This window comes from Squalius cephalus (genome assembly GCF_949319135.1).
Source record: "Squalius cephalus genome assembly, chromosome: 10".
Taxonomy (NCBI): Eukaryota; Metazoa; Chordata; class Actinopteri; order Cypriniformes; family Leuciscidae; genus Squalius; species Squalius cephalus.
Window position 1 is genome coordinate 16,048,452 of NC_137131.1, and position 13,829 is coordinate 16,062,280.

General features: G+C 39.5%; 1 protein-coding gene across 6 annotated transcripts in view; it reads right to left on the reverse strand.

Annotated features, from left to right (window-relative positions):
* shroom2a (shroom family member 2a) overlaps window positions 1-13,829 on the reverse strand; it is a 50,696-nt gene that overhangs the window by 5,601 nt on the left and 31,266 nt on the right. For 3 of the 6 annotated variants that reach the window (XM_079884245.1, XM_079884248.1, XM_079884247.1), the window contains 4 exons: window positions 7,899-8,018; window positions 5,165-7,706; window positions 4,719-4,798; window positions 116-697 (listed from right to left, as the gene is read on the reverse strand). In XM_079884245.1, the coding sequence (XP_079740371.1) occupies window positions 116-697; window positions 4,719-4,798; window positions 5,165-7,706; window positions 7,899-8,018 (3,324 nt within the window). Of the gene's footprint in view, window positions 1-115; window positions 698-1,433; window positions 1,458-4,718; window positions 4,799-5,164; window positions 7,707-7,898; window positions 8,019-8,406; window positions 8,425-9,022; window positions 9,125-13,829 lie in introns of all 6 variants that reach the window. The other 3 variants (XM_079884243.1, XM_079884244.1, XM_079884246.1) reach the window with 3 other exon arrangements.

Here is a 13,829-nt window from a genome sequence, read left to right on the forward strand (position 1 = left end):
TGCAGCTGAGAGGAGCCCAGCTGTGGTTTGCCAGTGGAAATCTCCCCGAATTCCAACACAGACCTGAAAGATTTCCTGAACGGCAGAATTTAACTCTAAATATAGAAAGTCTTACCTTCCAGCAGCTTCATCCTGTATGGAGACAGGGACGGGAGGCTTGTCAGTCAGCCTCTGGGGAGCAAACTGGGGCGAGGGCGAGCGCTGCCCCTCCATGGTGGGCTGGGTAGGGCCAGCGGTTTGTTGGGTGGGCAGGACAGCGGGAGGGGGAGGAGGTGGAAAGGGAGGAGGCACAAGCTCTTGTTGTAGCTCCTCCTCCCCAATTGGCCCTTTGCTATGCTCCAACCCTTTCCAGGGAACGGGGGCTGAAACTGAGGCGGAGCTTTGATTGTTGACAGAAGAGAGTGAGGCCAAGACTCCTCCTTGTGATCCAGGCTGGACCTCCTGAAAATTGCTAAGAGGAGGAGGTGTACCCTCAGGGCATTTGTACTTCTCCAGATGGGGCAAGAGAACAGAGCTCTTGTTTTTGGAGAGGGCTGATGGTTCACTCTGAGTGCTATGGTCAGAGAAATGCAGTGCAGGTTTGTGATGACTGGATGGAGGATCTAAAGTCTTTTTCTCCAGGTCTTCAGTCAAAGCTGAAGGAGGTGCTTCTGGTTTCTCTTTGCATAAGAGTTCACTGTATCCTTTTTCATTAAACCTAAGAAAACAAAAGAGAAATACTTTGAAGTAAAATTCTCAATACACCAATACAAACTAAAGATGATTTATCAAAGGCCCAGACTCTAAATGTATTTGTCCTTTTTGGTCCACAAAGCCTCACTGTGCTCAGAGTAAATCGATAGGCAGGCAGACATTTCTCCCACATTTCACCATCTCTCCATGGTAACTCCCAGGCTGGCTGTCATACCCAGCATATTTCTGTTCCCACAAGCCTGTCATGCTGTGGAGAAAGAATGATCTTTCCCCTGCAGCAATTGGCAAAGAGAACGCTTTTCCCTTCTTAATCCTGATTGTTTTCGTTTATGTTTTTACTCCCTTCCTTGTCTACTCAGATTTATAGAGGGCAAGGAGAGATAAAAGGGCTCTTGTTTGAGTATCTTAAATACAATTGCTTGGGAAAGAGAAAACTCACTAATATAACACACTATGAAACACTATGAAAGTAACTTAAAAATATTAAATTATTTACAGGGTTAGCAAGACACCTATTCTCTATTAGGAATGTCTGATCTGATGCTATATATTTATCCCATGCAACATTAGAAAGGTGTCAGGTGATTGAGATTCTACTATATGATTTATAACGATTTCGGTAATACCACCCACTCCTACAGTTGATGTTTGCAAATGAATTATACCAATTTAAAAATCTAACTGCACAGAAAGACACCCACAATTTCTACTCACACATACTTTATAGTATATTGAATTACCTGATGGGTGTATAGAACCAGTGGCTGTGCTCCAAAGAAAAAGACAGAAAGACATTTTGACTGAAAAAGTAAGGAAAAGCAAAGAAGTATCGAGTAGTAGTAGAGTGGTTAGAGACATACACTACTGTTCAAAAGTTTGGGGACGTAATATTTTTTGTAACGTTTTTGAAGGTCTCTTATGCTGCCCTAGGCTTAATTTATTTGATAAAAAATAAAGCAAAAACAGTAAAATTGTGTTTTGAAAATATTAAAATTAGTTTGATAAATTTAAAATGTAATTTATTCCTCTGATGCCAAAGGTGATTTTTCAGCAGCCATAACTGCTCACATGATCCTGAATCAGTCACATGATCCTGATTCAGAAATCATTCTAAAATGCTGATTTGGTGCATATTATGCATTTCTTATTATCAATGTTGAAAACTGTTTAACAGCTGCTTATGTTTTTTCTGGATTCTTTGATGAATAGAATTATTAAAAACAGCATTTATTTGAAATATATTTGTGTAAAAATGTAGTCACTATTAAACAACTAAATGCAACCTTACTGAACAAAAAGTATTCATTTTAAAAGTAAACAATCTTACTGACCTCAACCTTTTGAACATTAGTATACAAAAGTAAAGCAAAGTGCAGAAAATAGGATTAAGAAAATGTAAGATGCAGAAATATAGATTATGTGCTTTAAGAGCCATTCATTTGATCTAATACATACTTTCTTTGCAGATATCATTAGTACAGCATGCATGCATTGGTAACATTCAAGTGGGATGCAGTCTTTCTGATACTATACAATGTCTAACACGTGCATCGTGCATTTGATCTCAGCATGAACTGGCATGCAGAAAGTCTCAGCTGTAATACCATGTAAGCTTTTGTCCACAGCACCCCACCTTTAATCAAATACTGTCTCTTGCTAACTTCCCTTGTTTGATAAAGTGTGTAAGACAAACATGTTCTACCAGTACCAGAAACGTTTTCCTTGTTTACTGTGCATTTTACTTTAAGAAATTGACCTGCATTTACTTATCGAGTGAAAACGCAATGAAGCCATCATTTAACTGAGGACTCAAAACTGAGAAAACATTAACACCACTTAAAATTAATCTTACAGACCCAGAAGGACTCAAACTTCATCAGAAAATCTTTAAGCAGAAAAGTCCATAATCCAAGTACTCCTGCTGCTGGCCATATACAACTTTAAAGTTGCTATAAAATGGCTAAATACAAATCCTTGCATTAAATATGAAACTTGACTGTATGAGAAGCAGCGCTCACCTCTGATGATTGTGAGTTCTCATCTCAGCGACAGGTGCTTCCTGTAGCCCTGAACATATGTAATCTCATCTGGGTGGGGCTAAAATGCTTGTAGCTCAATTGAATTGTTTCCAAATGGATTTACTCCACTCTAGATATACTCATAAATAGACAATAGTACTAACAGTAGCAAAAGGGGTTTCTAACATTAGAAGTCTGTCAATATCACTTACTAGAGTGAAGAATCCTTCTAGATAGGACTTTTCAGCTAGAACTTTAGCTTTTTATAACCGAGTCATGCGTGTCTGCACATAAATGAAATCATTGGGTGGGAGACAGGAAGTTTGACATTTAAACAATGATTTCTAAGAAAACTCATAGGGCTATGAAGTGAAGATGCAGGTCTATGGTATAATTCATAGTTTGCTCTCCACAACACCTTAATTAAAAGCAAGAATCGCGACAAAACCTTTCATAGGGGGCAATTTACAAGGCTTTGGATGATGGATGTTTGTCGGTAACTAGCTTATTCAAGTTTGCCACTCCTTATGTCTACACAGAAGTCTAAGATAATGACCTGGAGAAACCAGTGGTTGAGATGTGGAAATATATATATATATATATATATATATGTATATATATGTGTGTATATATATATATATATATATATATATATATATATATATATATATATATATATATATATATATATATATATATATATATATATATATATATATATATAAATATAAAGAGGAGAAGGATAGTTTGTAAGATAGGTAAAAATAAATAAATAGGTAGATCATCTGTTTCACACCTAACTGGAAGCTGTTTGTGACATTAGAAATGTATATTTGTTGCTTTGGCAGAAAGAGTCAAACTAAAACTTCAGAATGCATGTAATTTACATCTGAAACATTGAGAGTAAATATCTAATTTGACCTCACACTACTGGAGCCCCACCTAAAAAGTTTGCATGCAAACGGGATAACATCCCAGCCAGCTATAAATTATACTTAAGCTGGATCTTCAAAGGACACATTTGCTTTCATATTGTGTTTTATAAACTATAAAGTAAGTGAGCGATTGCAGGATCAACTTAACATGTTTCAGAGGCTAGACAAGAAAATATATGATTTCAAAACTGGCTAAGGTAACTGGAGGTCATTTTATGCGCAGCAATCCATACTATCACAGCTGGTGATGCTACTTCCTTTCTGTGCCAATTTAATACATTATTCAAGGGCAAAATATACATACAAGCCCTCTATTCTTCATCCAGATGGTTTTAAAATTCTGAACTTTCAGCATTATGAATTGGATCAAGTTTCATCTTAGCAGAGTACAGAGCTACCATTCATGATCCTTTCAGGGTAAAGTGCAATACCTACTATAATGTACATGCAGAGTAAATATTTTTTTTTAAATAGTCTTATCTTTGCACAGTATAAAAAAGACTGAAATAGGGCAAAATATCTGTAAAAAAAAAAAACACTTTGAAGAAATAGGAAGAGCAAAAATGACATTTAAGATGCTATTTTACTCTTTGGCCTTATTATGAATGGACTGATTGGACACTTCCTATGTCATACTCACATGCCTACACCTCAAAACCATCTCCTTGTAACACAAAGCCCAGTCAGAGAGGATAGCAGTGCTGTCACATCTGGGCTAAATCCCAAGACTGTGAGGATCATAAAGAGTCTACTGTTTATCTGTGACCCAGCGAGGGTTGACTGATGGCCCAACTGTGGATTTCTGTTCGCAACAAGGCCAAGATCAGAGCCATTAGCACTGGAATAGTTTCACTGACACACTGACACAATCTCAGCCAGGACTGTTGGCATCTGTATAATTTCCATTACAAAGAGATAAGTTGTCTGGTTTAGTTTCAAACGTGCCCAGGAGAATCATGAACATTATGCCTAACAAAAGTACTTTGATAATCAGCATACTAAAATAATGTATTATCTTTGTACCCTTTAAACTACTAACAAAGCAATGGACAAATAACATTACAGCACCCACCTTGTACTATTCTTATCCTGTTCGGAGAGAATTTTCTCAGGTTTGGAATAGTCAGCTGACTTTTCTTGAACTGCAAGTTTCTGGGAGGAATAGAACACACACAAAACTCAATCTCCTTGTTCGGGTATTAATATATCTCTACTGTAAACTTTTTAAGACTTGTCTATCCTAATTATTGGCTTGGTCGGTCGATCTTACTTGCAACTTTCTTGCAACTGGTCTGAGGGTGTGACTTCTTGTACTTAGTTTAATGTTTGACTAAGTTCCAACCTTTATATTGCTATCATTCATTGGAGCTATATGTTAGACACAAGTAACTTTTGCTTTATTTTCTAAATAAAAACAAACTCTGACAGTACGTTTTAACAAATAGTTTACACCAATTGGATATAACAACAGAATTAAACTGAAAAATGGAGGGCTTCATTAAACATGAAATAACTAACCTGTCCATAGAAGTCAGCAGAAGGGGAGGATCTAGATCTTTCATGCACACGGACGGGCTTACTTTGTCCCTCATTTCCTGTATCAAGGATGTTATCAGCAGAGTGGTATCGTCCAGAGACCCTGGGTTCGGTCGTCTTCCTCTGGGTGTTCCATTTGGCTTCATACTCTGCAAAGGTACCAAGTCGCTGTTGTTCTAGCATGGTTTGTTGTTTCACTGAGAGAGGGCCATCCTGACCTTCAATAAGGTGGTGTTCAATGGGGGTTGAGCTTTCACTATTACTCCGCCCTGCCGTGTCACTCTTTGCAGAATAGTGCATGCCTCCAGGTTTGGACAGTCTGTTGTCTTCGGATATCTGCAGGTTTTGCTTTGGCATAGGTTTAGAGAAAGCTGCTTTTAATGTTGCTTCAAATAATCTGTGCCGATTTTCTAAGGGTACAGCATTGTCAGGCATAGGGGAGTGCTCATCAGCACCTACTTCATGAATTTTATCTGGCTCAGAAAAAGACCGAACTTTCTTTTCAGCAGAAAACCGCTTGCGGCTACCAATGCGAAGCACCTGATTACTCCCTGAGGTGGGTTTGCTAGGTGGGATCTCAGAGACACTTGGAAGTGGAGGTGTGTCCTTCCAAGTAGAACCCTCAGTGCCTGGATGCTCAAACAATACTGGCTCTAGGTCTTTTCGCCTAAAAGATGTAGCCTGGAGGACTCTGGCCTGGGCTTCTTTCAGATGGTCTTTATAAGAGCTAGAAAAGCCACCATCTGAGGAAGGAGTAGTAGTCTTCCAGACAGCAGCCTCTTCTACAGCTTCAACCGGACTTCCTAAAGTGGCTGCGCTTCGACTCTTTTGAAGCTGGGACCTTCTCATCTGGATCTCGTTGCGCAAGGTGGTGGCAAAACGGTCACTCCGTCTTGCCTGTTTGCCGCTCTGACTATCAAGGGCTTCCTGTTGTGCACTTCCACTGATCTCATCTTGACAGTCATCCATTTCATTGTGCTCATGGGCCAGAGAATACAGCATAGGTGTTTTCTGGGGACATATCTTTGACTCGCTTTTAGTAGGAAGAGGTTGTTGTGAGTATTCTTTAAGATGGAGATGGCCAGCATTTCTCCTGTGCTCAGGTTGCTTACTATGGGGATAACTACCAGAATGCTCATCTGAGCTAGACATATAGTGTTGCTTTTGGCTCCCCCTCAGCTCAGGAGGTTTTGTTGAATCAGGCATATTCAAGGGATTACATGGTGCAGAGAAAATGCGATTGTGGTTGTCACTTTGTTTGAAGGAGGCATTATTGTCCTTATGATCTATATCATGGTGCTGTGACTGAGGAGGGAAATAGCGGTCTTTAGTTCCTCCTTGAGAACCTATGGACATCCTGTCCCGTCCACTGTGTGACATTTCTGAGACTACAGAAGCTTTAGAGTCATCAACTCTCACTAAAGAAACCTGTGTCATACCCTGAGTGACATGGTGGGAGGGAACTCCAAAAAGATCGCAAAGTGGTGCAGCTGGCCTTCTAGCTTGATTCTGGCTGTTGAGTTGCATGTGGTTGTTTGTGGGCAGCTCCTGCATACTGCTAAAGTAGCCACTGAATGGAGGATTCAGTGATGGCACTGTCCTAGTTTGAGCGTGGAAAGTGCCCTCGTCGCTGTACTGACGTGGATGGTGTGGAACATGGGCATAAGATGGATGTCTATCTCTGACATCTGTGGTTGATAGGGAGTATGTCTTGTCTGACGACATACGGTTGGGATACTGATGCTGGACATTGGATGAAATGTAAGGATTTGAAGAATCATTTTTGGATGGCAAGTTAAAATTGCGTTGACCCTCAAGAACGGTCTCGATGACTTGGTGAGACCTTTGTGCGCTTTCATAGGTTTCTCCAGCCTTTTGTAATGCTTTCACCTGAGGCTTTAACTGGGCATGAACACCAAGGCCCTCAGAGGTGCCTGTGATCAGACCCTTCTCATGAACCTTGGTGGCTGCAAAACTATCACTGCGTGTTGGTGGAGTGGGAGGTGGTGTAGAGGATACCATGTTTTTCTTCATATCTGGAACATGCCAGACAGGTCCAATACTAACTTTTCCAGAGCTTGAATGCCGAGTGCCTGGCTGTTCTTCGGGTCTTGGGATCTCATGGCTACCTGTACTTGAGAGATGCTGCAAGTATCCGAGCCTCTCATCTTGTCGTACTCCTTCGTGTATGTTTTGGCTATGCCTGCCATTGCTGTGTCTGCCACTTGAGTCCCACTGATTAATTTTGTACAACATGTTTTCAGTGGATGCAGCGTTACTTTTAGACAGTGTGTAATCTGGGGTTCCTGAGCTTGTAGAAAAGGAGCTGTATGCAGAGTCTCGTTTACCACCACCCAAATGTTCAATGCTGTTATTGTTGGATTTGCTTGGAGAAAGACAGCCAGGTGGATAAGGATGAGAGCTATGCTCTAGGCTGTCCATACTCCCCAAAGAGCTGAACTGATCAGAAACTCTCTGTAGATTTGTTTGCTCCCAGTCGGTTGAGAGTTCAGAGGAGAATGAGCTAAGAAAAACAAACATGTGTAAAGAGTGCTTAGGCTGTATAAACTAGCAAATGCAACTGCAGTAAACAATTTGAAGAATTTGTGCAATTCAATGTATATTTAAAAAGGAGAAATAGAGGCCTTCATAACTAATTATTTACTAAAAGAAGCAATATGGACAGAAACAAATTATTTTCTGTCTCTTTAATTACTTTGCATCATATCTTGTTTGCCAGCCTGGTGAGGGTGTGGACTGGGTTTTGGCTTCTGAGTGGCTCTCGTTGAACTTGGTGGCATGCCAGGAGTGAGGTCTGCTCAAGGGTTCATTTTTCCTGTGGGCAGCAAATGGGAAATAAAGAAGGACAGAAAAATAGGTAGAGCAGAAAAGGAAAATTAGAAAACAAGGCAATAAAATGTTTCTTGTGAACAGCTGTAAAACGAATGGCAAACACAGATCACCAAGCACCACTACAACTATTTTGAAGGACAGAAGAGTGTCAAAACATGGTAGATGATTATGGGAGTAGTATAATGATCATGGCAAGAGACAGAAAAGTTGCCTGGCTGGTAGCATGCCGATGTTACAGTCATTCACCATCAACACAAAGTTTTTTCGATAGTCAACCACAAATAAAAGAGTAACAACCAACTGCAAACACCAAATTAAATTGCTGTAAACCACAAGTCCACTCTCTCAACACTCATACCACATTAACATACCCTTTAAATCGGTTCTTTCTGAGATGCATGAAGTAAAATAGACAAATATATAATTGTTATTGAACTGTTATTTACCCACCACAACAATTAAACAGAGGATCTTTTAAGAAGTCAAATACATTGTCCTTATGACACTAACTGTTTAGTGCATACATTTTTAAACTGATGCAGATGAAACTCAAAAAAATAGCAAGAACTAATGAACAGGATTCCCACACCTTTGACCAATAATACCAACTGGATAAAGATTAAAAAAAACAAAAAACACTTTATTTAGATTACACTTATAAAGAGCCGATTCTAACAAATAAATATTTTAGAAAGATTTTAATTATTTTCAGTTCATTTAGGAGAGTTCACCAATTCTTATGAATTTCCGGGCCTGGAAATCACAATTTTAAAATCCAATGATATTTCCAAGCTTTTCATGATCGTGGGAACCCTGAATGAAGAATGAAGAGCGTATGCATGGTTGAAAACTAATGGATGGAAATTTGAACTTTTGATGGATGATATCACAAGGCCATGGAAGGGATATGATTGTAGATCATCATTACTAGACTGGGTGGTACAGGAAAGGAAGTGGGTTTTCTTGTGGAGAACATTGATACGATACCTCATGGAACTTCGTAAAATCTTCGTGAGAAAGTTCCGGGCCATATGCACGTCGCTCTCTGATGGCATTTTCTGTGCTACAATATCCACCATTTTCATTTTCCTGAAGGGAGTTAAAAGGGGGAGGGACACATATAGTCTGAATCTCCGAGTTCAGAAAAGTTTGACAGGGACTCTAGTGCTGAATTCCAAATGGAGACATAAAAAAAACGCCATCTCTGTAATGGGAAAAATACAGACATACTAGCACGGGCCACAACACTGTCTGTAATTAGTCAATCATTTTATGCAAGAACACAAACACAAATATAGCCCTGCATAAAAAACATAACCAATTCAGACAAAACAACCACAAAATGTTATAATTAAGATGTTATACTGCAAGAAAATACACTGGCAAAACAGACAATCCACATAAATGAAGACATAAGGTCATTCTGAAAAACACCAGTGCCAGCACTGAGAGAGTTTAAAAGACAAAATCTTAGGGAAAAACAAAACAGATTAGTTTCCCTCTCATCATGCCCATACTGTAACATACTGACCATAGGCCTGTTGCATGAAGCTAGCTTTAAAAACCTGAGTTTTAGAGTAGGTTTAGAGTTGACAAATCCATATAAATCCAACCTGGTTTAGATCAGGTTCAACGGGCTCACAACGCTCGGTATAAACGTTATCTGTTAACTCAGGTTTAATCCAGAGTTTGCAATTCATTCTGAGGCATGTGTGCACCTGAAAGTTTGACACTTGTGGCAAACAGCCAATCACACGGAACATGGAGAGGGTCAGTTTGATTCACTTTTTGCGAGTGAGCCACGCAATTTACTTCGCTTCTAAAGATTAAGAGATCATATTTATGAAAAAATATCATGAAATTAAATGCATTTACATGGCAGGAATAAACACTGTCGGCGCTGCAGCGAAAGTTTGAGAAGGCAGCTGAAAGAAAAAAAATCTGACTATCAATGCAAGTGAATCAAACAAATAGGCCTTAGAATTTATATAGTTTCACAAAGAGCTCAAGAATACACGTAAACTTAATCTGTTTAAAAGGTCTCAGAAATATTAAAGCTTGCATTTATATATAAATATTTACATTCATTTTAAAGCAAAGTTTAATATTAATTGTAAATTAATATAATAATTATACGAATATATTATATGAATTATACATAATTACAATTCATATAATATATATATATATATATATATATATATATATATATATATATATATATATAAAAAATAAATAATTAGCAGCAAAAGATGGGCAATTTTGTCTCAAATTCTTTCACTCTAAACGGCTTTAATTTGGAGCAGTTACAGAGACACAGGGGGAGTGGCTTTATTGCATCAGACACGTCACTTAACTCGCAGCAGATTGGTCCAATTTAGGTCTCCGATTTCTGACAATAAAACCTGCTCCGGAGCAGGTTAGCCATGTAGAGTAAGTTGCTATACGATGAAAACCGCTAAAAACCAATCCACCTTCTTGAGCCCGAAAAAAAACAGAGTTTGCTCAAACTAATCTCAAACTTACCTGAGTAGCTACTGAAACTGGATTCATGCAACAGGCCACAGAGATCTGCAACTTGCATACAAACAAATCACTTGGTGTCAATAGTGGACATAGGGAGACATCTTGTGGTTAATGTTTAACACTACCATTCCAAGTGACAAGGTATTCCATAAAATAAAAGGGTAAAAGTGAGAAAAAGATTTAAGAAAAAGGATTAATTAAGTAAAAGATTAATTAATAAAATATTGCAACCTCTTTCCAGGATCTGTGAATGAGATGTTCAAAACTTTCTTGCCACATGCTTTGCATCAGTGAGTTTAGCATGAAACATTCCTCAGTATCTCCCCAAACTAAAGAGTCCACCCACACCTGACCTGTGACCTTTAAGTTTTGAAAGTCAAAACATTCCTGTCGTTTCTGAAATTCAGTTGTTCAGTTTAGTGATAGGATTGTAAAAACAGAAATCCATCTTCAAGATTTTCCAACAGTCTAAAACCCAAGCATGTGAGACTCCATTAGACCAGAGGGGTTAGAATAACAGTCAAAGACATGCAGTGCTACTCCATTAGACCATGAGGTCAAGTGCCAGTCACCCTCTAGCCAGTAAACATTAAGAGACATTCTTTGAATATAAAAACTACTATGCTATTGCTAACCCAAATATCCTTGACCCCAAAACATATGTTTAAACCACATTTGGCTAACCAAGCTGATATTGTCTAAAACGTCCATGTACGTCCATGTCACAGATTTAAAAGATAACAGAACAGATTAGGCCTAAACAGCAAATTATGAGCAGAGTGGCCAAAAGACACCCTGTCTCTCTCAATGATGCTGTCTGTTCCCGTGTAAAAGTTTTCAAGTGTGTATGTGCTCGCCACACATGGTGCTGGCTATTCAGATGCTAATGACACTCTCTTTATTAGATGCATTGTCAGGGCTACAGCTGGTCTAGCACAGATATGCCAGTGGTCTGAATCAGCGGCGCCCAGGCGGAATGGAGGCCAAGGAGGGGGTTTGGAGGGGGTTTGGAGGGGAAAGTTCCCCACCAATGTTTTCAGAACAAGGCATGTTCAAAAACAAACAAATCTCTTCTGAAAAGACAGCAACCAATCAAAAGCTCCGATGCAAATCAGCTTGGGTAAAGAGTTAACATTCAAAACTTATTCACAGGCCAAACCAACATGAAAAAAATCTTAAAAAGCCACCTACATGAAAGATTAGCAAGCTTTTGAAAGTGAAAAAAGCTATTGTTTACTAATATATATAGGGTCTGATAGTGTTTGAAAACCATCAAAGGTTGATTTTGGTTTGCAAAGATAAATGCAACAGGTTTCACGAGGTCGAGTTTTAACATACCATCTACTCGTTTACACATGGCCCGAGTCATCTGAGGTGCACAAGCCGCACCAAAGCTTAGATTTCACAAACAGTAAAATAAGACAAGACTAAACAGATACTAAGATAAACAGAAGAAAAGGAACAACAACAGGTGTGAGACCCAGACAGCAGACGAAAACAGACAGCAAGATGTAAACTTCTAAACTCACCAAACAATCCCTCAAGCAAGCAAGTTTGCCAAACAGACTTGAGACGCTTTGATGGATGAAATGGTACTGAGAGTCCGGGTTTGCTCCAGTGGACTCCCCAGGCAGTGCATTCCACATTCACATCAAAGACAGGCCAGGACAAAGGGCCCTCCATAGACGGCCGGTCCCAGACCGCAGTGTGAGTCTTTTCAACCATCCACGTCTTCCATATGAAAGAGTACAGAAAAAGGTATCCTTGAGGAACCCCATGTAGAGATATGATCATACGAGCCTTAGCACATACACTCTCATATCTACTTCCAATGCCTGTGTGACTGTTGCAGTCAGGGCAGATCTCAACAGGGATTATGGTGATTTTACCCCGGGAAGTAAGGGGGGAGGGAATGAGGAGGGGGCTGTTGTCATAGCCAGTCTCCTTGAAGCAATCTAACAGCTTCTGTCTCCTTATTGGCTCAGGGATAGTATGCTAATGAGCAACCGAGAGGGCCAAATGCTCTCGTTGAAGCCCTCTTGTGCAGCGGTCCTCTGTTTCTTCTATTACTATGGCAACAGGTTGATTTTTGTAAAGTCTTAAGTGCACTGGTTTGTCAAGTGGAGCGAAACCAAAGAAAGACAAAGAACAACAGAATTACACTTTAAAAGAAAAAGGGTTTTATTGAATTATGAAAAGATCAGAAAAGCATTTATTTCTATAAACCGATTGGTCCAGCACTGAATATTAAGTAGTGGCTCTGGACTACACGACACCAGAGTTTTCCGATTCCCACTCACTGAAGGCACTAGACGTCACCATGACCGTTGAACTCAAGCCATAAACCCTCCCAACCCCCGAAACTGATCATGTGACTGGTAGATCACTCCAGTTCTGACAAAGGACATCTGGTTAAAGCAAGGTTAGAGATCTCAAATAATCAACCTGTTAGTTTTGCAAATTGCACACTCTCAAGAGTGAAGCTCGACTGTGATTAGAGCTTGACCTACAAAGTTTTGAGCTTGATTAAAACTTTTCTTGGCATCAAAACAAGTGGTCTGGTGACAGGCAAGAAGATTACAGAAGAATTGTTTTGGCTTATGCCTGATGGGCGGGCTTTTACGAAATCTTTCACAATGATCTATTGTAAGGCGTCTTCTCATCCCTGCATTCCAGACAGGAGTCCATTCCTAGGCATTAACGTTCCCATAAAGGTTGCATTTTTCTCGCTGCCTCAGAAAGGTAAGGCAGGCAAAAAGATTTGTAAATTTTAAAAGATCTTATTCCAGAGTGCGAAACCATTCTGAAACCATCTAGCCATTTGTTTGTTTTTCAAGGAGACAAGAATAAGTGTTTAAGGAGAGATGTTAAGCGCTAAGTCCAACAAGATCTTATCTGATCCATCTGTTTTTGTTCCCTCTAATGGAAACTGCACTTCGTTCAATGTAATATTGGACACAAAGAGAAAGTTTTGGCTGCATGGGAGTTAGTTATTCGTTTGGCTGTTGAGTGTCTACACAAAGGTCTTCTTTACAACACATCTCAATCAGCCGCTAATACAGGGCTAGGAGAGGCCAACCGTGAGGTGCCTGTAATGACAGGCACATTCCTGGGCTGCATGTCATACCAGCCAAAGAACCAATAGCCGTCTAGTCCCCCGCTGGGTTCACAGCCGTGTCTCTTTTGTTTGGGTGAACAGTACTAAGATATATCAGCATATAGCATTCCTTAAACTTACACATACTATATGTTACTATTAGGGCTGAAC